This window comes from Cucurbita pepo, chromosome 8, assembly GCF_057944985.1.
Source record: "Cucurbita pepo subsp. pepo isolate OVF chromosome 8, ASM5794498v1, whole genome shotgun sequence".
NCBI lineage: Eukaryota > Viridiplantae > Streptophyta > Magnoliopsida > Cucurbitales > Cucurbitaceae > Cucurbita > Cucurbita pepo.
In genome coordinates, this window is record NC_141805.1 from 718320 (window position 1) to 744410 (window position 26091).

At 37.3% G+C, this 26091-nt stretch overlaps 3 protein-coding genes across 4 annotated transcripts; 2 read left to right on the plus strand and 1 right to left on the minus strand.

The window, feature by feature from the left end:
• The first annotated feature begins 1165 nt into the window (after positions 1–1165).
• Positions 1166–3869, plus strand: LOC111800774 (transcription factor bHLH62). 2 transcript variants are annotated; one of them, XM_087125919.1, is made up of 8 exons: positions 1166–2245; positions 2327–2536; positions 2630–2695; positions 2779–2847; positions 2932–3003; positions 3091–3243; positions 3330–3408; positions 3494–3869. In XM_087125919.1, exons 1-8 carry the CDS (start codon positions 1454–1456, stop codon positions 3514–3516), a joined length of 1464 nt encoding a protein of 487 aa, XP_086982045.1. In that variant the 5' UTR covers positions 1166–1453; the 3' UTR covers positions 3517–3869. The 2 variants fall into 2 exon arrangements, with proteins under 2 accessions (XP_086982045.1, XP_023540383.2); XM_023684615.2 differs by having other exon boundaries at positions 1167–2245; positions 2339–2536.
• Positions 3870–8377: 4508 nt separating this feature from the next.
• LOC111801198 (kinesin-like protein KIN-12B) lies at positions 8378–16372 on the minus strand. Its single transcript, XM_023685206.2, has 16 exons — positions 15919–16372; positions 15407–15544; positions 15233–15316; positions 15015–15140; positions 14871–14930; positions 14734–14787; positions 14503–14595; positions 13792–13887; positions 13363–13508; positions 12605–12754; positions 12390–12519; positions 11037–12299; positions 10858–10956; positions 10603–10755; positions 9738–10535; positions 8378–8911 (listed from the first exon to the last, which is right to left on the minus strand). The coding sequence occupies exons 1-16, from the start codon at positions 16219–16221 to the stop codon at positions 8657–8659; spliced, it is 3948 nt and encodes a 1315-aa protein (XP_023540974.2). The 5' UTR covers positions 16222–16372; the 3' UTR covers positions 8378–8656.
• Positions 16373–17658: 1286 nt separating this feature from the next.
• LOC111800994 (protein transport protein SEC23 E) lies at positions 17659–26079 on the plus strand. Its single transcript, XM_023684942.2, has 12 exons — positions 17659–18752; positions 18857–19030; positions 20248–20409; positions 21148–21290; positions 21836–21911; positions 22018–22190; positions 22289–22370; positions 22934–23011; positions 24029–24190; positions 24296–24559; positions 24834–24938; positions 25412–26079. Exons 1-12 carry the CDS (start codon positions 17991–17993, stop codon positions 25556–25558), a joined length of 2328 nt encoding a protein of 775 aa, XP_023540710.1. The 5' UTR covers positions 17659–17990; the 3' UTR covers positions 25559–26079.
• Positions 26080–26091: the final 12 nt, after the last annotated feature.

A 26091-nucleotide genomic window follows, 5' to 3' on the forward strand; every position in this document is an offset into this window, starting at 1 on the left:
TAAATATGAAATTCTAACCTAGGCTACTCGAGACCGTTATAAATGTGGGGGCGACAAATCAAATCTTTATCTTTATGGAAGAGATAATGTGAGCTCCCACGTCGGTTGGAGACGAGAACGAAACATTCTTTAGAAGGGTGTGGATACCTTTTCCTAGTAGACGCGTTTTAAAACTTTGGGAGGAAACCCGAAAGGAAAAGTCCAAAGAGAACACTGGCGGTGGACAGAAAGGTTTTCACATCATTATAAGGAATATTTCACTCTTCTCTCTCCACTTTCATAATATTTCAACACGAGACATTCGAGTAAAAAGAACACTACATTAATAAACTGAAATTTTGTAACGACACAGGTCTACCGCTAGTAAATATTGTCCTCTTTAGACCTTCCCTTTTGGGCTTTCCCCTCAAGGGTTTAAAACGCGTCTAAAGAGGAAGGTTTTCATACCCTTATAAATGGTCTTTTGTTCTCTTCCCCAACCAATAATGTGGGACATCACTCTAAATGCACGACATCAGACGATGTGTCAGGCTTCTCGCTATTCCTCAAAGGGGGTAGAAACGAGGCGGTGTGTCAGTAAGGACACTGGGCTCCAAAGGGAGTGGATTTGGTGGCGGTCCCACATCGATTAGAGAAAAGAACGAGTGCTAGCGAGGACGCTGGCCCCTAAGGGGGGTGGATAGTGATGTCCCACGTTATTGGTTGGGGAGGAGAACAAAAAACCCTTTATAAGGGTGTGGGAACCTTCCTCTAGCAAACGTGTTGAGGGGAAGCTCGAAAGGGAAAACCCAAAGAGAAAAATATCTGCTACCGGTGGATCTGGGTCGTTACAGATTATATCCGAATAATAACAGTACTAAAAATATAAAATGTACGGGAATGTCGGAGTCATTAGATGTCAAATTTGCAATTTTTTTTTAGTTCAACTTATGTGAGGCTCGAGAATTCAAACGTCTGATGTTTTTAATTAAAAATATACGAGTTAACTGAATAATTAATTATGTGACATTATTATATTAATTATTATGGAATTTTGAATTAAAATTTCAATATTTTAATATATATTATTTAAATAGAATTTTTAATTTTTTTAAATAAAGGGAGAAAAAAAAGTCAAAGAGACATTTCCTTCCCTTTATTATCTATGTTGCTTCCCTTCCACTTCCCCACATTTCTCACTCCATTTCTCTCGGTATTTGCTTTCTCTCTCCTCGCTCTCTCTCTCTCTCCCCTCTTCTCTTTTTAATCTGCTCTTCATTTTGAGCCCACGAACTAACGAAGAAATCATTTCATTGTTGTTGCTTCTTTATCTCAAAAATCTCCCCTCGCCATTGTTGTTCTTGTTTTCTTGCAGAGGAAGTATTTGGGTAGGGTTTTTTTTTGTTCTGTTTTCTGTTGATTTTTTGGTTTTGGCACAATTCTTCATCGGAAATTTGTGTGATTCTTCGTCGATATGGAGAAGGAGTTCTTCATGAACGATGGAAGTAGTTTCTATGGGATGGATTCGAGTGTGTTGTTCAATTCCAATTGGGAAAATTCGATGGATCAGAGCGATCTCTTTGAATCTACTTTGAGTTCGATTGTGTCTTCTCCGGCGAATTCACACGCTGGGGCTGTAATCGGCGGTGGAAGTGGCGGCGGCGGCGGCGGCGGCGGCGACAACTTGATGATGCGAGAATTGATTGGAAGGCTTGGAAGCATTTGTAGTTCTGGTGAGATTTCGCCTCATTCTTACATTGGTGGGACGAACAATAATAGTACCAATACTTCTTGTTACAATACGCCTTTGAATTCCCCTCCGATGAAAGGAAATTTATCTGTCGGTCACCATCAAAATCTGGCTCCATTTTCGGCTGATCCAGGTTTCGCTGAAAGGGTTGCGAGATTTTCTTGCTTTGGGAACAAGAATCTTGCAGTGAATGGGCAATTGTGTTCTAATGAAACTCAAGAATTGAGCAACAAATCAATGGCTGGAGCTGGTGTGGAATCTGGCAAGCTTTCTAGGGTTTCAAGTAACAAATCCTTCAATGTTAGTGGAATTGGATCTCAAATGGGAGTTCAGAAGGGGAATTCTATGGTTAACAAGAAAGTTATGAACAGGTTTTCGAGGTCTTCGACCCCTGAAAACGACGATTCGCGGGAGGGATCGTCGGTTTCGGAGCAGATTACAGCTGGGGAATTAGGATTCAAAGTTAACACTAGGAAAAGGAAATCAGCTCAAACCGGTGAAGCAAAGAATGTGAAGGTATATGTTTACAAATTTTGCATTTCCTTTCAAAAATCTGTATCTGCTGATGAACTCAATGGAAAAAAATGGCACTAAAAGTTGTTGTTTCAGGCTGCAGGGGAGAATCATGAACCAAATGGCAAGAAAATCAAACCAGAGATGGATGCTGCAAAGGGGAAGGCTGAGGCAAAAGATGCAACTCAGAAACAAAACAATGATAATTCAAAGCCTCCAGAGCCTCCAAAGGATTATATCCATGTTAGAGCTAAAAGGGGTCAAGCTACAGATAGCCATAGTTTAGCTGAAAGAGTGAGAGCCAAAGCACTCATTGTATATAACTCGTTTCGCACTCGAGTTTGATTCGAATGCTCACAATTCCTGTTTTCGTTGTCGTTCGTGCAGATCCGACGAGAGAAAATCAGCAAACGGATGAAGTTTCTTCAAGATCTCGTCCCCGGTTGCAATAAGGTACTTGGATCTTAAAATTCTTAAACATGAGATCATTGGTATGAAAATCGAGTTCTAAAGTCGAGTCGTTTTTTCGCTTACAGATAACTGGGAAGGCAGTGATGCTTGATGAAATTATAAACTATGTACAATCGTTGCAGCACCAAGTTGAGGTAATCATCAAATATTCAAACGATCTGCCATAGTTCTTTATGTTCATATCTATAGTTTTCTAAGTTGAGTTAGAATTTCTGCAGTTTCTTTCAATGAAATTGGCTACTGTCAATCCAAGGATGGATTTTAACATGGAAACTCTTTTGCCAAAGGATGTAAGTGAAAAACAAACCATTTTTTAGTGGTTAACTTGGTGAAACACTTCTGGGTTACGACTAATTTTGTGTGATAACATATCTCAGATCTTCAAAGGTTCGAGTTCGTTACCGCATACGACTTACCCTATTGATTCGTCTGTGCCCACATTTGCATATGAGTATCAATCTATGAACATTCCTCCTCTCCATAGTGATCAAACGCAGGGTGGATACCGCGAAATGGGGAATGGAATCCAAGTAAATTGCTAATCTGTTTCCTAAATGTATTGAAACTAATATCTTCGCATAGCATAGTCTAAAAATCATCTCTGAATTGCTATCAGATTTCCAAGTTTTGGGAGGATGAACTCCACAGTGTAGTTCAGATGGGTTATGGACAAACCCAGCTGCAGAATCCTCATGGTAAGATAGGCATAGAACTTTTAGCTTTTCGGGTTTGATTCGATCGGAAATCTCGTAACTGAATTTGAAGGTATTATGGGTGCAGGTGAGATGAAAAGTGAATTGTAAAAGAATGAAAGAACAAACTGGTGAAATCCATGGCGGCCCCCCCACGGCGAGTGAGGCTTTGTGTACATAGAGAGGGATTCCAGTTGCATTTTTTTGTTGTTTCTGAACATTATGTATCAGCCACTCATTCTTTTGGAGAGCTCTTCAAGAACTAATTGCAAGAACTAATTGCAGCAGCAAAGCTGATGGTGGCCTCAAGTTTTTATCAGACCACATTTGAATGCTTTCTCTTTATAGCCATTTGTAAAAGTAGTGTTGGAAAAGACTGAAAAGTTGTGATATCTCAATCCAGCCCCCTGTGTATTACCATTACTCATAAATCATAAATCTTATCATTGTTCTTCTCACACAAATCTCTCTCTCTTGACTGTTATTGTTTCTCTGTTTCTGGCCTTGTTGTAGGACTTGTTTGTAGGAAGCACTTTTGAATGAACGAGTTTGTAACAGCTCAAGCCTACTGCTAGTAGATGTTGTCCTTTTTGAACTTCCTCTCAAAGTTTTTAAAACACGGGAGAAGTCCCCACACCCTTATAAAGAATGAATGCTGATGTGGGATCTCACAGTCCACCATCCCCCTTCGAGGCTCAGTGTCCTCGCTGGCATTCATTCCTCTCTCAATCAATGTGGGATCTCACAATCCATCCTCCCCTTTCGGGACTCATCGTCCTCGTTGGCACTCGTTCCTCTCTTCAATCGATGTGGGATCTCACAATCCACTCTCTTTCAAGACCCAGCGTCCGATGTGAGATCTCATAAAGTTGCTTTCAAGTATAGCTGGAGAAGGTTTGATTGGATGATGGACCCATTTGGATGATATTATGGGCGTAAGTTGTGGGGAAAATTGATTCTTACTTGAAACCAGCTGTTGTGTGTAGGGACATTTGGACTCCCAAGTCCAAAATAATGAAATCAAAAGAGTACTAAACAAAAAAGAAAATGCCTCTCTTAACTGGAATCCAATCCAAACCCACTTTGAATTTTCTTATCTCTACCAAATCACACCTAAAGACACCCTTTTTCCTCTTCTTTTTCCTCTTCTTTTTCCCTTTTCAATGGAGCTTTCATTGCCCAAACCTCTAACTACTTCACAAACTAAAACCAAAACATTTATTAGTTTATAAAGCAATCTATAGTGGGGTTCATACGTAGATGGATACCCTTTCTTTGTAGGTACCATACCTTTTCACCAAAGGGCTTCTTTCTTACTTCAAATACTTTCTTCGTCTCTCTTCTTTGGTCCGGGAAAATTCTCGACGTTTGAATCTTTTTTTTACGTACTTCAATTCATACTATGGAATAAGGGTATATGACCCAAGAACATTTTATGTTCAATTTTCTTTCTCGATTCGTAGATTTTACTTCTTTTTTTTTTTTTACTAAAAGGTTTTTGTGAGATCCCACGTCGGTTGGAAAGGTAAACGAAGCATTGCTTATAAGGGTGTGTAAACCTCTCCTTAGTAGACGTGTTTTAAAATCTTGGAAGGAAGCCTAGAAAAGGAAAGCTTAAGCTTTCCCTATTCTCCTTGGCGTAATACTATCTTTGTCTCTCTCAACTCTTGATTTTTGGGAATGCACAATGTTTAAGTGTATATAGATGGTATAAAAACTTGTTAACCGAGTATGGCTTGACTAGTTTAAACGTTTATCTTATGTTAAGAGGTTAGAAGTTTGAATCTCTCAACTCCACATGATATTGAACTAAAAAATTATGGTACTCGAAACTTGGTCGTTTTTTCGTATTCTTTGTCTTTATAACTAAAAGTCAAAATAGGCATTATAATAAGGTTAAAAAAAGATTCAAGCCAAAGACAAGAATCAAACATGTACAATCTCAAAGATCATTACAATTAGAATCATAATTGGGATTAGAACTCAACAAATGAAGATTTAGCATTTTAAACCAAAAATAAAACAAAAGTGATTAAAGTCAATAAAAAATCATTTTGATTAATTGTAATTACTTCACCCAAGATATTGTTAGGTTAATGATAGATTTTGAGAATCATAGTGACAATGACATGAAATCAAAAACCCTAACTTTAAAACTTTATTTGTAGGCAAAACATTATGAAGGTGAGTGATTGGATGTAATTTGTTCTTATTCTTCATAAATTATAAAAAAAAAAATTAGGAAGATCGAAACTAAAATACCAATTTGGTCCCTGAAAAACTTTTTCGATTATTTCATTTTAGTCCCTAATACCTTAAATATTACGGTTTTATTAGTTTTCAAATTCTCCATTTTAGTCTCGAGAATTTTCAAATACCCTAAAACTATTAATATTCATTATGAATCATTCGTAACTTACTTGAGCTATGAACTTTCGTTCCGAGTTCATAGTCTAAAAATAGAATGTTTGAGCGTTTAAGCGAAAACGATAGGATTCAAATAGATATTTTTGAAAATAATTTTTCTGGAAACTAAAAGATGGGACGATAGGATAGGTTTGATAATTACAAGGTTGATGGGACTATTATTGTTATGATGTATTTGGAATGAATGAATGCTTTACCTAACCATAATTGGAACAAAGACCTTTTCTTTTTGTTACCTTTCTATTATGTTTGATTCTTTCATTTAAAGATGCAATTTCGGTGTCATTTGGATTCAAACTTTGCCCCTTTTTTCTTGGGGTTATAGCTTCAACTCCAAGCACTATCCCTGTTGATCCATAACACAACATAGTACAGACAATGAGAAATGTATGTGTGTAATTAAATATGACAGCCTCTCGTGAGAGGTAACGCCAAGAAGTTATCAAAGAGGTTAGAACAATGTGATTGACGATTTTATAATTAAATATGACGACTTTGTTGAATAATGCCTTCCTGTCGGATCCAAACTTTCTCTTGTTCCTTACAAAAGAAAAATCCTCTCTAAGTCTCTTGTTTTCTTGCTATTATTTGAAGGGTTGAAACGATTTGGTCGGCAGTTTTACACGGTTGAATATATAATAAACGCATCTAATAATTAGAATAATGCAACGACTTTGTTGAATAATGTTTTCTAGATCGGACCAAATAGACCACTTATCCCTTCCATAAGAGAAAACACTCTCCCTTAGCTTAAAGGCTTGGTAATGAATGTCTAAGAGAATCCAATGATTAAAACAATGTGATTTGATGTTTGTTGTAACCGCTCAAACCCACTACTAACAGATATTGTTCTCTCTAGGCTTTCCCTTTGAGGGTTTTCCTCAAGGTTTTAAAACACGTCCTCTAGGAAAAGATTTCCACACCCTTGTAAGGAATACTTCGTTCCCCTCTTCAACCGACGTGGGATCTCACAATTCACTCTCTTTAGGGGGGTCCAGCGTCCTCACTGACACATCGGCCGGTGTCTAGCTCTGATACCATTTATAACAGTCCAAGTTCATTGCTAGTAAATATTGTCCTCTATGAACTTTCCCTTTGGGGCTTTCTCTTAAAGTTTTAAAACGCATCTACTAGAGAAATGTTTCTACATCTTTATAAGGAATCTCACCGTGCACACTATGCAACCTGACGACTTTGTTGAATAATGTTTTTCTACCGAGGCCAACTACGGAACGAGGGGAGGGTCCAATAATCATACCATTGCAGTAAAAAAAAGAAAACCCATGTCTTTCCTAAGAGAGAATCTTCTCTTTCGAAAAGTTCTCTTATATTCTCTAGTTGTGGATAAAGTATTCGAAGGGTTAGAACACGTTAGAAATTTTACGCGGTTGGATGAAAGAGCATCCAATAATTAAGAAGGGGCAACCATGTTGTGGTCTATGACAGCCACATTCAATAATTTTCACACGGTGTAACCAAACTGAGAAAACTTTCTCACTCTAAAAATCTCATCTCTCACTAACAAGAACCAAACAGCCCCCTTCTCCATTCCACCAAGAAAAAGAAAGCTCTCTCTCTCTCTCTCTCTCGCCATCACATAGCTGGAATTGTCTCCCAATGGTCACTTTCAAAATTCATTTCCATCTTTAAATTATGATGGGTCAGTTGTTCCTACTCTCATAGAGCTAGAGAGAGAGAATGGGCATTAAATATATGAAATCTGTGAGTTCCAATTGGGAGATGAAAGGATGAATGGATGGCTAGGGTTGAGAGCCCTACTTGTTTTTCTTTGTCTGTAAAGAGCCTATTTCTTTAAGAGAGAGAAAGAGAAAGAAATGATCCTCTGTAGAGAGAGAAAGTGGGACAAAGCCACAAGCATCCTGTTCTATGGTCTCCATGGCGTTAATAAATCAAAATGTTCTGTTCTTATTTGAGGAAGAGAAGTGCCAATGAACTGTCTGTCTGTTTGGTTTCACAGACATATTTCACTGATCCTTCTGAACATTGCTTCCTATCCATTTGACAACAAAACCAAATCAATAAATGAGAACAGCTCCAATTTCAGGTCTCCTCTCATTTTTTTTTTTCCTTTCTCACAAGAGGGAATGAAATAACAATGAACTTTGATGATTGGCTACCATAATTGTGCCAAAACTCTAAACATTATCTCTGCTCCTTTACTTTGGGGTCTATCCGTTATCCTTTTTGCATTAACACCACAATTTGGGACTCATTCCATGGTACCCATTGAACAGCTACTCCTAAGGAAGAATATCTTAACCTCTAATAGAGAGCAGAGAAATTGAATGGTGAAGAACAATGCAAGCCATTTGTCAACAAGCTGACAACATGTCAGAATGACAATGAACTTTGCAGATATGAATACAAACTAAGAATCTATTCTCAAGATTTCTCTCCTTAAGAAACAAAATATTGAGTGATATTTAAGCTAATATCAGAAGGAATAAAGCCCAACAATTACTTATCTAAAGAGTTGGTGGATTTCGATGGTAATCCTAATGAATGTGACATGAGAAGCAAGAAATATTGCAACTCGCATATTTGTCGAAACTAAGAGGCTTAAAATGTTGATGGGAGGGACACAATGAAAGAATTCTACGATTCATTCCACCCTTATGAACTTCCAGAATTTGAATTTGAATTTGAATTTGAATACAGACAATGGGGGAACTAGCACATAGTTCTCCTCATAATCAGAAGTAATAGCTATTGGGAACACCAACAAAGAGGGTTATATTGAACAACCTATATATAATGGGAAATTTACGGGTGACATGTATCTGGTTGCCAAAACTTTTTCATCCTATATGTTGCATCTATCATATCCAGAAAACCAGGAAGGTTCTGAGAGTTTAGGTAGCTCACCATCATCACCATTGTAGAATGGCTCAAATTCCTCTCTCCAGCCCTGATCGAGGGTTTCGTCTATGTCGTATTTGGCTTTGCTAGTTTCATCATCGTAAGCAGGCCTCGTAGCTTCCTTTTCGAGTTTTTTCTTCAATTTATCAATCTGCTTGTAGGCCTTCTCGACTTCTTGCTCAGCTTCAATTGCTCGCTTCTGCAGATGTCATCAAAAGAAGTTAGACCAAAATTTACTTAACAGAATGCTAGTTAGTTGATATATCCACTTATTAGAAGCAAGCATAAAATCAGGCACGAAACAATCCCTATTTTCATTCAACGTAGGCTGAGCCAGAAAATATACAAGGCATATCTTTTCTAAAAATATCCAACTGTAATGGAAGAAATGTGCAAGGTTTACGTATTAAATGTGCATTCGCCCGAAAATTAAGGCTCCCAGCAGTTCACGAAAATAGGGCTATATCATTTAACTTCGTCCAGAACTAATCAGGAGGATGGATAAGTCTTGCAAACAAATGAACAGAATTAACCAAATTTAACATCAAATGTTTCCTTTTTAGCACCACCAACTTTAGAACTAAGCAGGATAGTAAGTCTTGCACACGAAATACGTCTTTTAATCAAAACTGTCCAAAGATTCTGGTTTAAGTGATGTGTATGTCAATTTTTTTTGCCGCCCTTCATCTGTAACAACCATTTTAAATCAATTAATAATTTTATGTTCAACTCAAAATTGGACAACCTTGGTTCATAACTCCAACATGAAGAGTGTTATTGGACAACCTTCATTTAAATCATTATATTTCCCTTTTTAGCACCACCAACTTTAGAACGAGGCCTGGCACACTGAGTATATATAGATCATTAAGTAATTTTATGTTCAACTCGAAGTTGGACTACCTTAGTATGCCTTCTCCCATGTAAAAAGTAATATTTTTCCCCTAAAAGTTTCTTTTTTATTATTATTATCATCAATAACTTTATAATGAGACCTGGCAACCTATATCATTTTTTTAACTGACCTGAGCAGCAGCAACTCCATCTTCTGCTTCTTTTAAACGCACAAGCAATTCGCCCGCAGCCTGCACAGCTTCAGCAGTATCTCTCAATTGAGCTTGAAGCCCCTTGTTCTCATCTCTTAGATAGCGTCTTTCCCGTTCTCTTTCAACTTTTAGTGCAGAAATTTCAGCAGCAAGGGTGTTTATGAACTTGGATTCTGCACCCTTAACTCCTGCTCTAGCAGCTGCCTTTTTGACATCCCCAATTCCATCCTGTATCTTTCTATGTCTTAAAAGCAGTTGCATGTGCTTTTCTTCCAAGTCTGCATACTGTTCTAGTAACCGTGCATGCACTGCCATTGCCATTTGCATAGCTTCCTCCAACTCTTGAGCACATTTCTTCTCAGCTTCAAACTCTCGTTTTCTTTTTTCTGCTAGCAACCTGCTCGCTTCAAGTTCACTTCTCAGTTCCTCTGAAAGAGAGATCCACTTGCCCTCCGCCTCAGTCCAACGAACTCTTTCCTGTTCAAGTTTTTCCTCAACACTCTCTTCTATTAACTCTGGGATTGCACCAAGAGGTGTAGAGCTACTAGGTTCAGAATAAGTCAATTGCAAAAGAGACTTTTGCATTCGCGAGGATGTGGAAGGTGAATCAGTGTAATATTGCAGCTGACTTCTTAAATCCTGAATCTCTTCCATTAGCACTTCTCTCTCGCCCAAGTCACAGAAATTCCTATAACTTTGCAACTCATCTTGAATTTTTTTCAACTCCATTCGTGTCTGTAGGACTTCAGGGTGATTCTCATATTTTTCCTTTAAAACCTGTACATGCCAAAGTTAGAAATGAAATAATCTCTCACGGGAAATATTTCTAGATAGAGACTCGAACCTTATGCTCATATTTGAGGGACAATAGTTCCTCCTCCATGAACTCCTCAGATGGTAAAACACCATCCATGAGGCTCTCAAGGCGAATAATTTTGTCTTCTCTGGCTTGCCCAAGTACAGCATTGCATTCTCTCTCATGTTTGTACTGTTGTACCTGCGAAAGGCAGCCCCCCCCAAGCAAAAGTCAAGCTTAAATCAAAAGATATGGCCAGCAGGTCCAGGGGATAAAATACAGTCAAATCACGAAAGAACATACCAAACGGTTGAGTTGATTAATATCAAATGCTTGCTTGTTGCAGTATTCTTCAAGTGCCATTTCTCTTCTGATAGCCCCAGCAAGAACTTTCTCAACTGCCTGGAGAAGAACAAGAAAATATATAGATACATATATACACACTAAACAGCCGGAAAAAATGGAATATCAACTTCACATACTTTAGGAACTTGTATCCTGGACCTCTCAGCAGAGTCTGGACCATCCACAGGTACTAATTGCAGATCTGAGCTGCCTTTCTCCTCTCCAACCTCCAGCTGCTTTCTAATTCTGCAACAACTGCACATAAAAAGGTTTTCACCAGCAGCCTCATCACCGCATGATGTTTGCACGCCAACATCAATTTTGTTTATTGGCATATTAACCTTTTCTGCAGGTTTACATGAAAATCTGAATGAAGACCTTCTCAATGCTGAGCTCTGCCGACAACTATCAATAATTTCAAGCCCATTTCGGATGCTTGCAGCCAACTGCTCTGTAGTTACTGCAGTATTCTTACTCTGGGTAGACATTGATAGTGCATTAGCGGAGCTCCATCTCAAGGACTTTTCAAGTGGTTTTTGCAGAAGATCTAAGCCAAGCTTAGTCTCAGCTTGAAGATCTTTCTGTGAAGCAGACAACATCATTGAAGTCCTCAAGCTTTTCCTACTATCGCTGATTCTAGGTGAAGCACTTGCAGTAGGGGATTTAAGAGCTGGCGACACATCACAAGGAACTATGCTGAGACTTGGAGGAGAAACACAATTAAGAATTCCATTTGAGGAATTGTTGAGTGTATCTAAATCGGACTTGTTAGTCTGATATCCACTGAGAGGTTCAGAGGATGTACACAAGGGGCCATCTCCTGGAGTTTTTAGTTCTCCACTTTTTACTCCCTCCTCCATCAAAGAGCTCACAATATTATTCTCAGAAGGTTCACCTGAGAAGAGTTGGTCAAGCAAGTTTGTTGCTATTTGAGTTTGTGCTTCAAGGTTCTGATGGTTTGTCAAGTCAGCACTGGAACATACTGGAGTATCGTAAACCGGCTCTTCTGTTGTACCAACAATCATAACCTCGTCTTGTACAGATGTTTGCTCTTCCATGTTTACATCTAAAACATCAGAACTTTTCTTTCGATATTCAGTTCCAGAAAACTCATTTCCTTCTAAGGCAATTGATGAACCTAATTTAACAGTTTCAGTTTCCTTATCTTCACTAGCCTCGGAACCAGTATTTTGTTTGTCCAGTTGATCACAGAGCTTCTCAACAGCTTCCTCGTCAATTTCCATTTCTTCATCACCATCATCATCCACATGAGGTAATGTGATAGGACGACTTATACTAGATTTTAGTAGATATAAACTTCTACGGATCCATGCTGCAGAGTGTCCTCCATTTGCGTCATTTGAACTATTTCCATTCGACTTTAGTCTGTGTAGTTCATCCTATTAAACACCTCAGTTTAGTCACATTCTCAACTCAAACAGTACAAACATTACATGAGAAATTGTTAATACTAAGGACAAAAAGAGTACCCTGAGCTGCCGTATCACTTCACGCAAGTGATTCACATCATCTTGCATAACTTCATTAACAACAGCTTTGTTTTTTATAGCTTTTGCACGCTGGGCAAACCTCAATGTACTAAAACTTTCATTCTTGCAGCTGCAAAAACAACCCACGTAACTTTACATTTCAAGAAGGAAAATTTTCTTCAAGGTAAGAGGAAGCTCTGCAATATTATATTAACCTTTGTGATGGAGAAATGGCGCAAACCATCGCTAGTTTTGCATTTCCCCCAAGAGATTCTTGCAATAGAAAAGTGAGCCTGGAGTCTCTGTATGGGATGTGCCTTTGTTTTCCAGTTTGAGAAATCTCGGCAAGAATATTGATTAGATTCCTGTACCACAATCGTTTTCTTAATAAAATGGGAAAAAAAGACTCTTCGAGGCACATCCTTAGTGACACATGTCGACAAATTAGAACTTGAAATCAAAACACAATAGCTCAATTTATTAATCCAAACACAAAAGAAGCTAAACTGCAAAAGTAATATCCTTCGCTAAAGTGTGTGCGCACTATCTAAAATTTGATGTTTTTCATGTTCAGCCGAGTCTTTTCCCGGACGTTGAACATATGAAAACTACAATTCATAAAATAGTTTAATAATGTAATTTAATTCTTCATACATAGCAAAAGGAAAAGGATGCCAACTCTGTACAAATTCTATCCGACACTTCTCCTCTAATGTTTGGTATCCGATACTTCCCTAGATATCTAGCTTGTCAAATAAACTTGATCGTAGTGCTCCATTTCTCTATACATGAAACGAAAATTAAATATTTGTTGATATTTTGTTCACTGAAGATGAAAATAATAAAACATGCAGCTGTATCAACTCTGGTAAATAATTAGCCAAATAATTAACAATAAAAAAACTCCCTGGTAAGATCACTGCTTAAATGATAGATCTGAACTATATATTCCACTAGTGTTCATTGGTTATACCCAAGTTGCGAGAGTGATCTGTTGATATTTCCTGCTTCCTTCAAACGCTCCCCAGCTGCACCTGTTAGCTTCTGCCTCTCGGAACCAGCTAAATCAACAAGATTTATTCTACTCGTTTTAAAGCTACTTAAACCATCTGCCATCCTCTGCACAATAAAATCATTGTCAATCTATATTTTCCAAGTACCAATACTTGAATATAGAAAGATGGTACTCATGCATTTCCATTCTAAACAAACTGGATGATCATTATCCATTTTTTAAGTTACAGCGCCAATAGCTATTAATCTAATCTAGTGATCAATGATCAATCATGACGACATTTACTTTTCACTTTTCATGTTGCAGACAACCTTGTATGATAAATTCTTTGATTTAAATCCAATGATACCATATTAAAAGATATTAGCAACATTCTTTTAGTATTACCTTGGATCGAGATTCAACAACACAGGTAAAAACAGTATGCGACCGCGAACTCTCAGAATTAATACTTGTTGCACCAGTCCTCCTATTTGATAAACCCTGCATAATTATTCTATGATTATAAATATATGTGATGTTTAAAACTATCGAAGTCAGTCTAAAAGGGTAACTAAAAAAGGTAGAAGAGTGGTGACCATGAACTGATGCAAATTTTCATAAATATCACTACAAAACTGATGACAAGCCTTTCAAATTTCGAGATTTGAAAATATTGCTGTATGATGGAAGCACTAATCTAATCAGTGCATCACTAATCTAATTGGTTCTCATGCGGACGCAACGTAGAAAGAGGAAAAACCAAACAAATTCCAAATCAAGGTAGGCCAAATTACAATGATCCTTAGAAAGAAGAATCAATTAGCAATTTAACTTAATAATTTCAAAGCACAGATTGTGTAAAGCCTAAATACAATCACATATAGAGCTTATGGGTGCAATATATCATGGTTAAATCAAAGAGTTTTGGTTGTAATAACAGTAATTTATTATAATTGTTATAGAAAGGGTAATCTTTAACCAAGACGAAAAGATAATATAAATATATAATAATACCCTTAACATTTATATTTCAACTTTGTTTGTGTGTTTGCGTGTTAAGCTTGGTTGGGCGTGCACTTAGGTGCATGAATTAGCAGGATGAGGAAGATAATAAACCTTCATTAAAAGCTGAGTAACGTCTGCCATGGTTGATACACACTCCTCCGTTAGATTTTCAACATAAACACCAGACTTTACATCTTCTCTAATCTGAAAGATGAATCCAACAGAAGACAGAATAAGCTTCTCATATAACAGGAAGTAGAACCATTGTTTCTTCTCTATTCTTTTAGTTTACTATTTGGAGAGAAAGTGAGCTATTAAGAGACAGTAGGAATTATCATTAACCTGGAGGTTTCTCTGATTTGGATCCAATAAATCAGTGATTTGCTCATTGTAAATCTGCAACAAAGTTTCCATAGAATTTGAACGAATTCATAGATAAAATATGTAGATCATACTGTAGAAGACAATTGTTGTCCAACCTCGAGAAAAGAACAGGAACACTGATACTTAAGTAACTTGTCAGCATGCTTCACTTGTTCCTGCAATTTTAATCAAAGACTAAATAACGTGAGATTATGCACCATTACTTTCAAGAGTCTACGGACTAAAACTTCTAAACCCACCTCATTTATACGAGCAAAAAGTCGTTCAAAAACACGGAAAGTTAAGCCTTTTTGTTCGTTTAATAAATTGTCATCTGACAAAGAATTGGTTGGACCCCACATGGTGTATGTCTTTCCACTTCCCGTCTGATTCAATGAGTACATAGGCATTTAGGATGAGAAAATAAACATCATAAAGTGCAAGGAACAGAAAGGTGGACGAAGGGATGTAGCCATACCTGTCCATATGCAAATACGGAACTGTTGAAACCTGCCATACAATTTTCAACTAGAGGTTCTCCTACAAGCTGGAAGATATCAAGCTGAAAACAGAATAAAACAAAAGTTAATCATTCACCCCGTATTTACAAATGCCCATCAAAAAGCTACAAAATGGTCATTAAAGATCGTACCTGCGTTGCCTCTGTGTCAGCAACAGCATCAAAAGTAAAGGTTTGGCCATTAATTGACAAAGAATCATCAGTAACTTTCTGTATTATATTATCCCCTTCGTCTCTGTCCTTGCTCGATGGCCTCATCCGCACTACCACCTGAAAATCACAGACATAAATTATGTTTGGCAAGACAATATTAGCAGCTAGAACAAAAAATCCTCTTAAATTGAGAGTACATAATCTCTCCTTCTCCTGGCACTCATACCCCTCATCTCAGTTAACATAATGTAGAATCTTTTATCAATACAAGCCACAAATAAATCATAACAATAGGAAACACAGTTGAACATCCAGGTTTTAAGTAACGTTACGGAAGTTTGACATCTAAAACATGAGTGAACTGAACAAAAAAAAAAAAAAAAAAAACGGAGTCACTCACTTCATTAGCTTAGTTAAGTTGCACAGAATGCGACTTCTATTAGCTTAGTTAAGTTGAACCATAACACACATAATTGCAACACGAAATGTACCTTCACACCAGAATCAGACAACCCAGGGATCGAATTGTCAGCAAGTGCCTCCATACTGAGCTTCCGCTTGAGTGGATTGGAAGACGGAGGGCGGGGAGGGAGCGGGCTCTTCAACTTGGCCGGCGAGGGTTTGGAATCTGGAAGCATGGAGTTCGGATCTGAAGGCGGAGCATTCTCCTTGGAGGACTTGGGCTTCCGAGGGGGTCTTCCCTTGATTCCGGCGCTAGGGCACGACGAAGAAGGCTGGTCGGCGGCATGGGTATCTCGCAAGATACCGTTTCTTGGCTGCATAAAATGCTTCATTGGAAAGAAACGGCGAATTGGAGGGAGTGGAAAAGGGATTTGACAGAGAGAAAGAAGAGTGACGATTTTGAGGAAGACAAGAGAGCGAGAGAGAAGGAAGAAGAGAGAGAAATAGCCGTTAGAGAAGAGAGAGAGAGAGAGAGAGAGAGAGGGAAGAAATTTGAAATGACAGAACACATTCCACATGCAAAACCTCATTATAATACAGAAGAAAGAAGAAACCTTTTTTGAATTTCACGGGTTTGGATCTGGATCCTTCACACGGGTTCGGGTCGGGTTCGGGTCGACCCGACTCTTTATAAGCCTACCAATTTTCACTTGCTTTTGTCCTTCTTTATTCACTATTCCTTACTGTTTAATCGTTTTTTCAATTTATAATTAATAATAAATTTCCTTTTTTTTAGACTCGGGATCGGGAGAGAGAGCTTAGAACCTAATTTAGCTCAAAAGGGTCGGTTAGTCACTCTCGACGAACTCAAAATCCCGACTAGTCCTTGTAATAAGTAAAATGTGTTAAAAGTCCAATTTGATGAGACCGAGCATAGCTTGATCTATGCAGAACTCTATTCTTAGACGGAGGACCAATTTGCATGCACCTCGACTATTGACCTAAGACGCTTTCATTTCCAATGTATTGAACGTTCTTTTTAAAATTTAATCCAAGCAAGCACACTCTAGTCCCCGCGATGTTTATTTTACGTCACTGCTTCGTCGGTTTTGTTTTTTAAATTATAATTGGTTTCCATTTGGAGCTAGTTAAGTTCGAAATTTGACTCAATATGTTCAAGAGTGAAAGATGGCAACTTGCCTTGGATTCTCATTTCCAAGCATGAACGAGTCTTGGTCCTTTGCCATGAGCTAAATGAAGAAGATGCCAAGAGAGAATGGCAATAAACCATATACTTGAAGGGTCGATTGAGTCGTATATAAGTTGACCTATGTGGGTCAGTCAAGGTTGCAGAGACTGACCCATGTAGGTCAATCGAGGCCTAACACGAGCCAACTTAGGTGGATCGATCAAGGTCAAATCCTAGCAATATACTCATTGGTGGTTGTCGCCACTATTTATAGTATTCTTTATTAACCAAAACGGAGCTATGTGAATTAGAGAGGGCTAATGCTCGTGACTCAATGCATGTATATATATATATATAATCTTAAAAAATCAATCTATACACATTTTATTTATATATAAAAAAAAAAAACATCAGTGATATCTGTCATCATTGGTACCTCCCTAATGTCATCTCGAACCAATTCCAATGAACATGACATCAATCGTTCTGTTTATATTTTATATTTCGAATCAAGTCGTTACTTATTTCTAACATACAAATTTATATGACTCAATAGTTCACTCGAAAAGATCGATTCGTTGGAACCCTAACGAATTCATATGGGAAGTTTGCAATAAATGCTTAGGTTTTTAGGGCAAAGGTGAGAAATTTTTGACATGGTTTTTTGTTTCAACCTCTCTGCCCACCAAATCTGTGTCAAACCTCAACCCTTCTTCCTTCCCAATTTCCAATTCTAATTCTTCAATTCCAATTCTCTCTCTCTAGCTCTCTCTCTCTCTTCCTGCGGTGACCCCTTCTCTGCAACTTCTCAGGGGGTCGCCTCAATTCGCTTGTTTCTCTCTGTTTCTCTCTCTTTCTCGGCTCTTTTCCCTCTTTCAAATTCCTTTCTCCAACACCCAATTTCTCCCTTCGCGGGAAAAATCCATTTCCCATAAGAAACAATTCCATTCCCCTTTCAATTCCATCTCCACAATGTCAGAAATGGCGAACGCAGATCCCGAAGGAATCGATGGAGTTCGTATGACATGGAATGTTTGGCCTCGCACCAAAGTTGAGGCTAGCAAGTGCGTTGTTCCACTCGCTGCTTCGATCGCTCCGATCCGTCCTCACCCTGAGATCCCAACTCTCCCTTACGCGCCGCTCCGTTGTAAGTCTTGCTCCGCGGTTCTCAACCCATTTTCCCGTGTTGACTTTACCGCCAAGATTTGGATCTGTCCGTTTTGCTACCAGAGATGTCATTTTCCTCCTCATTATGCCATGATCTCTGAGACCCATCTTCCTGGGGAGCTTTATCCTCAGTACACCACTGTTCAATATGCTATTCCGCAATCAATTAACCCCAATCCTGCTATGGATTCGGCCCAGCAGGCGAATCCTTCCCCGGTTTTTCTGTTTCTGCTTGATACCTGCATGATCGAGGAGGAATTGGGGTTTGTGAAATCCGCGCTTAAAAGGGCGATCGGGTTGTTGCCTGATAATGCACTTGTTGGATTTGTTTCGTTTGGGACTCAGGTTCAGGTTCATGAATTGGGATTCTCTGATATGTCTAAGGTGTATGTGTTTCGGGGTACGAAGGAGGTTTCTAAGGAGCAGGTTTTGGAGCAATTGGGTCTTGCCATTGGTGGGCGGAGAGTTGCTGGAGCGTATCAAAAGGGGGTCCAGAATGGATTCCCTAATTCCGGTGTTACACGTTTTTTGCTGCCTGCTTCTGAATGCGAATATACCCTCAATTCCGTAGGTTTCACTTGGTTCAATGTTTCTGTTCAATTCTTTTTGGTTCAATATCCCACATTGGATGGGAAATTCTTGAACTCGGTTGTATTTGTTATGAATTTTAGTTGTTGGATGAACTTCAAACGGATCAATGGCCTGTTTCTCCCGGTAATCGGGCATCTCGATGCACCGGAGTGGCGTTGAGTGTTGCAGCTAGTTTGCTTGGAGCTTGTTTGCCTGGCACTGGTGCTCGAATTATCGCTTTGGTTGGTGGACCATGCACAGAAGGGCCTGGCACGGTAACCAAAAAAAAATCTGTTCCTCGTGTTTATTGTTTCAAATTATATATCATGGTTTGTGCTAGACTAGATCAGATCTTATGCTATGAATAAGTTTTGTAAGTTACTTGATTTTTTTGGTTGTTAGAACATTGTACAGAGGCGTAGAGTTACACTTGGTAATTTATTTTGCTTTATTACTCAGTTTTGTTTGTACTTGATTTTGACTTGCCATTTCTTTCGGTAGCAGACATTCTCTGGGTCATTTTGGTCATCTTGTGCCGTTGACTTGTGTTTTTCCCTCAAACTTGTTATCTGCACTTGTTCAAATCAATTCAATAGTACAAACAATATGGACTTAATGATCTTATTTTCCTCATCAGTTGGCCGGCCTTCTTTGGCCAATATTTTTATGGCCTAATCGAGCCAGGATCCTTATGTTTTCACCTTTTTCTCTCACTGCTTTTCTAGTATCATGTGAGGCTAGTATTAGTATATAATATTTATCAAAGTTCATGGGATGGGTAGCGGCTATTTTGTCTTGCTATTCATTGGAACTATACCTCAGTATAGCAATAGCCTGTTTGTTCGAATACATTTTTGTAGTTTACAAAAATGTGCAAGTAAACTTGGAAGTTGGATCCAAATGTTGCATATTTTTCAGTTACAGCCCTTGCCTTTGAAAAAACTGTGTTCATATCCATTGACTGCAACAATTTAATTTAAAGCCTCTTTTGCATAACTCAACTATGGTGGTTTACAAAAGGTGTGAATTTAGGTGTAAGTGCTTATAGAACTTGCATCGAAAAGTGGCAGATATCATCATTGCATTTATCTTATTTTCTTCTGTTTCCTCGTTTTAGATTTGTCCTCACTCTGTTTCTTTAGACATCAGTTTAGTTAATTTGACTATGGGGTTTTAAGTTTGGAATAATTACTTGACATATATTGAAGTGGTTCACACGATTACTTGCATTGCCATAACTTATTTACTTCAATGCGATTTTTTTCCGTAATTAATTGTGGTACACATGCACCCAAGTGATCGAGGACGTGATTGTATGTTATTATTTTTGTGAGTGATGAAGGGAACTACTATCTTTTGCATGGACTTTGTTCTACTATCTTTTGTATGTTATCATTTAAATGGTTAGAACTGAAATGTGATATATGATTAATCTTATTCTCCTTCCCGCTGATGTTTTGTTTGATATACTGATGGAATTGAACATTTATAGATTGTTTCCAAAGATCTATCAGACCCAGTACGTTCACATAAAGACCTCGACAAAGATGCAGCCCCTTACTTTAAAAAAGCAATCAAATTCTATGAAAGTCTTGCAAAACAACTGGTTGGCCAAGGCCATGTCTTGGATCTTTTTGCATCAGCACTTGATCAGGTCAGTATAAACTTTTACCTGCCTCAAATGGAATCTGTTTCTCTTTTTAAAAATATGATTTCAGCAATTTGCAAGAAGTAACATTAAGTTGTTTTTCTATAATTCTATTAAAGAAATATGATATAAAACTACATGGGAATTCTATAATTTGACATGTTTGCTTTAAAGATCTTTATGCTTGCTGCACTGTATTAAAGTATTATCAACTCCTAAGCTCCTGAAGGAAGTTTGATATACTGTTCATTTGCTAAATACTTATCCAGATGTAATGGATTTCCTGATATTCAAATCTGACATACTTGATTGTTGATGAGGTCATGTTTTATCTCATTTTGTTTACTCAAATTTATCTTACAAAATATTGGTGCCTACTGTTCTGTAAGGTATAAAGTAATTGAGACTCAATAGAGTCAACACATATCAGATTCGAACATCAGGATTTAGTTACTTTTAATGGAATAAAATACACTTGATGTAGTTTAATGATTATTTGATTTGAACCGACTTAGATTTGAACATCAGGATTTAGTTACTTTTAATGGAATAAAATACACTTGATGTAGTTTAATGATTATTTGATTTGAACCGACTTAGATTTGAACATCGGGGTTCAAATACACTGTACACGGTTTATTTAACAATCATATTGCAATCATTTTATTGTAATAATATTTCATTTATTTGTATTTTTCTGTTGCTATCAATAAACATGCTTCATTCATTGGAATTTATATGTAGGTTGGTGTTGCGGAAATGAAAGTTACAGTAGAAAAAACTGGTGGCCTTGTTGTTCTGGCTGAAAGCTTTGGACATTCGGTATTTAAGGACTCTTTCAAGCGTGTGTTTGAAGGAGGGGAGCACTCTCTTGGTCTTTGCTTTAAGTGAGTGCATAGTTTTATAAGTATTGTGTGCTTCTTTTTCTTCTAATCACTTGATCCATGTTTTAGTTTCTGCCTGTTAGTTTAAGTTGTAGATGCCCATTTCGGTGGTATTGTCAACTACCTAGTCTTGATATTTGGTAAAATCCAAATAGGAAACTATAAATCTAAATATATTTGATATCATAGGTACAATAAAAAAAAAAAAAAAAGATGGATGGGTATCATGAAGGCTCAAATGCTTAAAGTCATTAAAACTGGGTGATTGGTAGAATTACATGGTATGATTCAAATTTGGATGACAATGAAAATAATGTGTACTCTGTAAGAGTAGGGAAGTAATAATGGATATTAGTAAGATGGGAAAGTTTTAAAAATAAGTTTAGTTGTATGAATTTCGTTGGCTGTTGCTTCTGGTATGTCTACGTCTTCTGCATCTACTTTGGACAAGTATAACACAATTTTGGAATCCATGCATCTAATTCTTCTTAGTTCTTTCCCGAGCGGATAGTATTTCATGTCACTTTATACCTGCTTTTACATTTCAGTGGAACCCTTGAGATCAATTGTTCGAAGGATATCAAAATTCAGGGGATAATTGGACCTTGCACATCTTTGGAGAAGGTCGTATGCTTTTAATTTACTGTTGTTGGCTTTTGCTCATGGATAATAAATTTTCCATTTACTTGATTGCTTTATGAAACTGATTGCTTGTGGTGCGTATCTTCAGAAAGGTCCTGCTATTGCCGATACTGTTATCGGGGAGGGCAATACAACATTGTGGAAAATGTGTGGTCTTGACAAAAGCACTTGTTTGACAGTGTTTTTTGATCTTTCATCAAGTGATAGATCAAGTTCTCCAGGAACTGCAAATCCACAGTTGTATTTGCAGTTTCTTACTAGGTAAGCTATCAATTGAGAGGGTTTATTTCCATTTGATAATGCAGCATATGTGACATCATGAATAATATGGGTGCGGTCATTTATTATTATGATTGCAGTTATCAAGATCCTGAAGGTCAGTCAATGCTTCGGGTTACAACTGTCACTAGAAGATGGATAGACACTGCAGTTAGCTCGGAGGTTCGTATTTTACATTTTTCAAAACTTTTCTGTTCATTATTATTACTCTATTTCTACAGTTCTAAGATCTATTATCCAATGGAGGAAGGTCTACAAAAAAAAAAAAAAAAAAAAAAAAAAAGGAGAATATGAGAGCATACAAAAATAGAGCCCACAAATGGAAGCAAACTAAAGAAAAGACCTCCAATCATCCTTTCTAAGATTTGAGTATGATGATTGGTGTGGTTCCTACTTACAATATTCAATTGGTGCCCTTAATTGGCATTCATGTGTACAGATGAATAGCACTATTTTCAATTCATCTCATCGAACATGCATATCAGTCCGCATGGCATCTAGGAGTGGTTGTATCATAGTCAACATACTCTTGTTTATAATATTTAATTGTTAACCACTCTTGGCATTTACACGCCCTCACACACTTGTGCTCTCTGGTTTGGTTCTTCTTTCTCTATTATGATGAAAAGTCGGAACACACACACACACACTAATTCTCTGTGTTGGTTATCTTTTTCTATCTCAATAAACGGTGAAAAGTTAAATCTTTGAGGCATTGATTTCAGGAATTGGTGCAAGGGTTTGATCAAGAGGCTGCTGCAGTTGTTGTGGCCAGATTAACTTCCTTGAAAATGGAGATGGAGGTATTTTAGAATTCTACGTTCATTGAACGTCTGGTTGAACATTTTGCCCTTCTTTTGAAAAACCACCTCAACCTGCTTAATTTGTTTAATCTAAGTCTGTGTCAAAGAAAACAATATTGAATTTTTAATGTGTCAAGGGATCGTGAGAGATAGTGAACTCAAGATGATTGCATATCTGGTTTTAGAACTTGTGATCTTTGCATGGATTCAAGTCCTATTTGTGAATGGAAGAAACCGTAAATTTGTCTCGGACTGCAAAATCACATGTTAGATCTAATGTAACCAGGTTTTATGCTGGGTTCATTTTTCTTTCTTTTTTTTTTTTTGTTTTTTTTTTGAAAGAATTATTTTCATTATAATGAAAAAAGGTTACAAGGAAACTTAGTCCCTAGTCCCTTGGGGGCTTTTACTTGCTAATTCCTTTTCAAGAAAGTAGCTACCACTGCCCATCCTCTTCCTAAAGAGATGACTAAGGATTTTTTTGGAAGGATAAATGTCCAAAGAAGTTGTAAATCCTCCAATGGACTGCCCTACTTTGACATTTGGGTGCAATATTCGGGGAAGATTCCCCTTGTAATGCCCTTCCCCAAGTTGCTGTGTTGTTCGAAATCCATTTGGACCTAGCATTTATTCTTTTCTCGTTTCTTATTGGGATAGTTGTTCTGGCGCCTTTTGGACTTTTTGGCATTAGTTAGACCATGCTATGTATTATTCCTTGGTTATTGACAGCTTGAAAAAATATCGTTGCATATTAGTCAATGTTTCTTTTTTTTTTTTTTTTTTTTTTTTTTTTATATATAAAAAAAAACATGTTTTAATTCTTAAATGGTTGTCAATTTTGAATATCTTCTAAACTTCCAAGTGCTTTAAGTGTGCCTTCTAATTGCACTCAGTTTTTGAAGGACGAAATTGCTTCCTGCTATCTAGGTTTTGTTTCTTGCTGGTTTAATTGGTCATTTGTTCTTAATTATATCTCCAAAGTTATAAGTTACCTTATGTTAATTTTACTCTTATCAGGAGGGATTTGATGCTATTCGATGGTTGGATCGATCCTTGATTCGCCTCTGTTCTAAGTTTGGTGATTACCGGAAAGACGATCCATCTTCCTTTACTCTAAATCCTTCATTTTCTTTGTATCCTCAGTTCTTGTTTAATTTGCGGCGTTCACAATTTGTTCAGGTATATACATCTTCCAGGATATCATTCTTGAGATTTTTCATATGAACATGATCCAGTGAAAAGATGATTTGCATTCTTTGTTTGGATACTTGTGATCCTGTGCAGGTGTTTAACAACAGTCCAGATGAAACTGCATATTTTAGGATGTTGTTAAATAGGGAGAACATTACAAATGCTGCCGTGATGATCCAACCGTCACTAATATCGTACTCGTTCAATTCACTGCCTGCACCAGCATTATTAGATGTTGCTTCCATTGCAGCTGATCGTATTCTCCTGCTAGATTCATATTTCAGTGTTGTCGTATTTCATGGGATGACAATAGCTCAGTGGCGTAATATGGGATACCAAAATCAGCCGGAACACCAAGTTTGTGCTTGCTTATTCAATCCCTCTACTACTACTACTGTTGAAAGTCGAAATTTAATAAGTTCGTTTTTTAATATTTTTTTTCAAAATTTGATTTTATAATTACCCATTCTAGAAACCTTCGACCATGAATGTTCTATTTATACCATGTTTTTTGTTTTTAGAGAATAAATTTAAAAGTTGATTGTGTTTCTTGCACTACAGTCATTTGGTGGTTCATAACGGGTGTATCAGCCATGTCTTCCATTTAATCAGTCTAGCATTCTTTTTACAGGCATTTGCACAGTTATTACAAGCTCCTCATGATGATGCCCAAATTATCATTAACGAACGTTTTCCAGTACCTCGTTTGGTTGTCTGTGATCAGCATGGCTCTCAGGTTATTTTCTTAATATGTACCTTTGGGTTGCACTACAGCATAGATGATTACACAGAAGCACTAAAGTACTATTATACTTCTTTTCTGCTTCCACTGTCATTATTTTTTTAAGCTCCTAGCTCATTTTTACTAGTAGTACCACACAGGTTTGTTTTGCATGTTTTGTCCCTTTCTAATCACTCAAAATTCACTTATAGCACATGGCTACATAATTTTAATGCTTAGCTCGATTATTTTCCAACCGTTCTGTTACTAATAAGTCATTTATGACGTGTGAAGCATAAAAGAAAAAATTCATGGTTACAAAAACATTATTTCTCTAATGTCTGCAATGGGTTTTTCCATCTGTTCCAAAGGATTGTTTGTAGATGTTGGTTTATTTGATAAATACATATGATTGTGGAACTGAATGAACATTCCATCTGAAGGTTTATATTGACGTTTATATTTTATTATCTTGATTTTGTGAGCAGGCTAGATTCTTACTGGCAAAGTTGAATCCATCCGCAACATATAACAATGCTCAAGAAATGGCGGCTGGGTCAGATATCATATTTACTGACGATGTCAGCCTTCAAGTTTTCTTTGAGCATCTTCAGAGGTTGGCTGTCCAATCTTGAGAATAGATAGGGCTTTCTTGAGGCTTATAGTAAAGATCCGATCAGTCTTGCTGTGGGAAAAATTCACTAAGGGAGATGTATATCTGGTCTTGTTGACTTCTTTTCTAGTCTTTCCATTATTTTCCAAGTTGAGAAGCCAATATTTCCCCCACTCTCTCATTTGGAGAATATTTGAGAACACTGATAAAATTCTTTTTTCGGGCGACATTCTCGGTCGGCATTGCAGCCTAATAAAGGGTCACAAAGGTCACTTTAGCTTCAAGTTACATGAGGAGACAAAAAGGAGAATGTAATTTAGAGGAATCCTTCAACAGCTTAGACATTTGTGAAAGTCATTCTGTTAGTAATTTTGGTTCTTCAATTTGTTATTTTGTATTGAGGTTAGACCACAAAGTGAGTATTTTTTATGAATCTCCAAGTAAATTATAAGGGAGTTTAGTCTGAAATTGCTACTTTATTTATGAAAGACACAGCTGTTGGTTATTCAATTCTATTAATGGGGTTATGAACCTTTTGATTTCTATCAGTTCTTC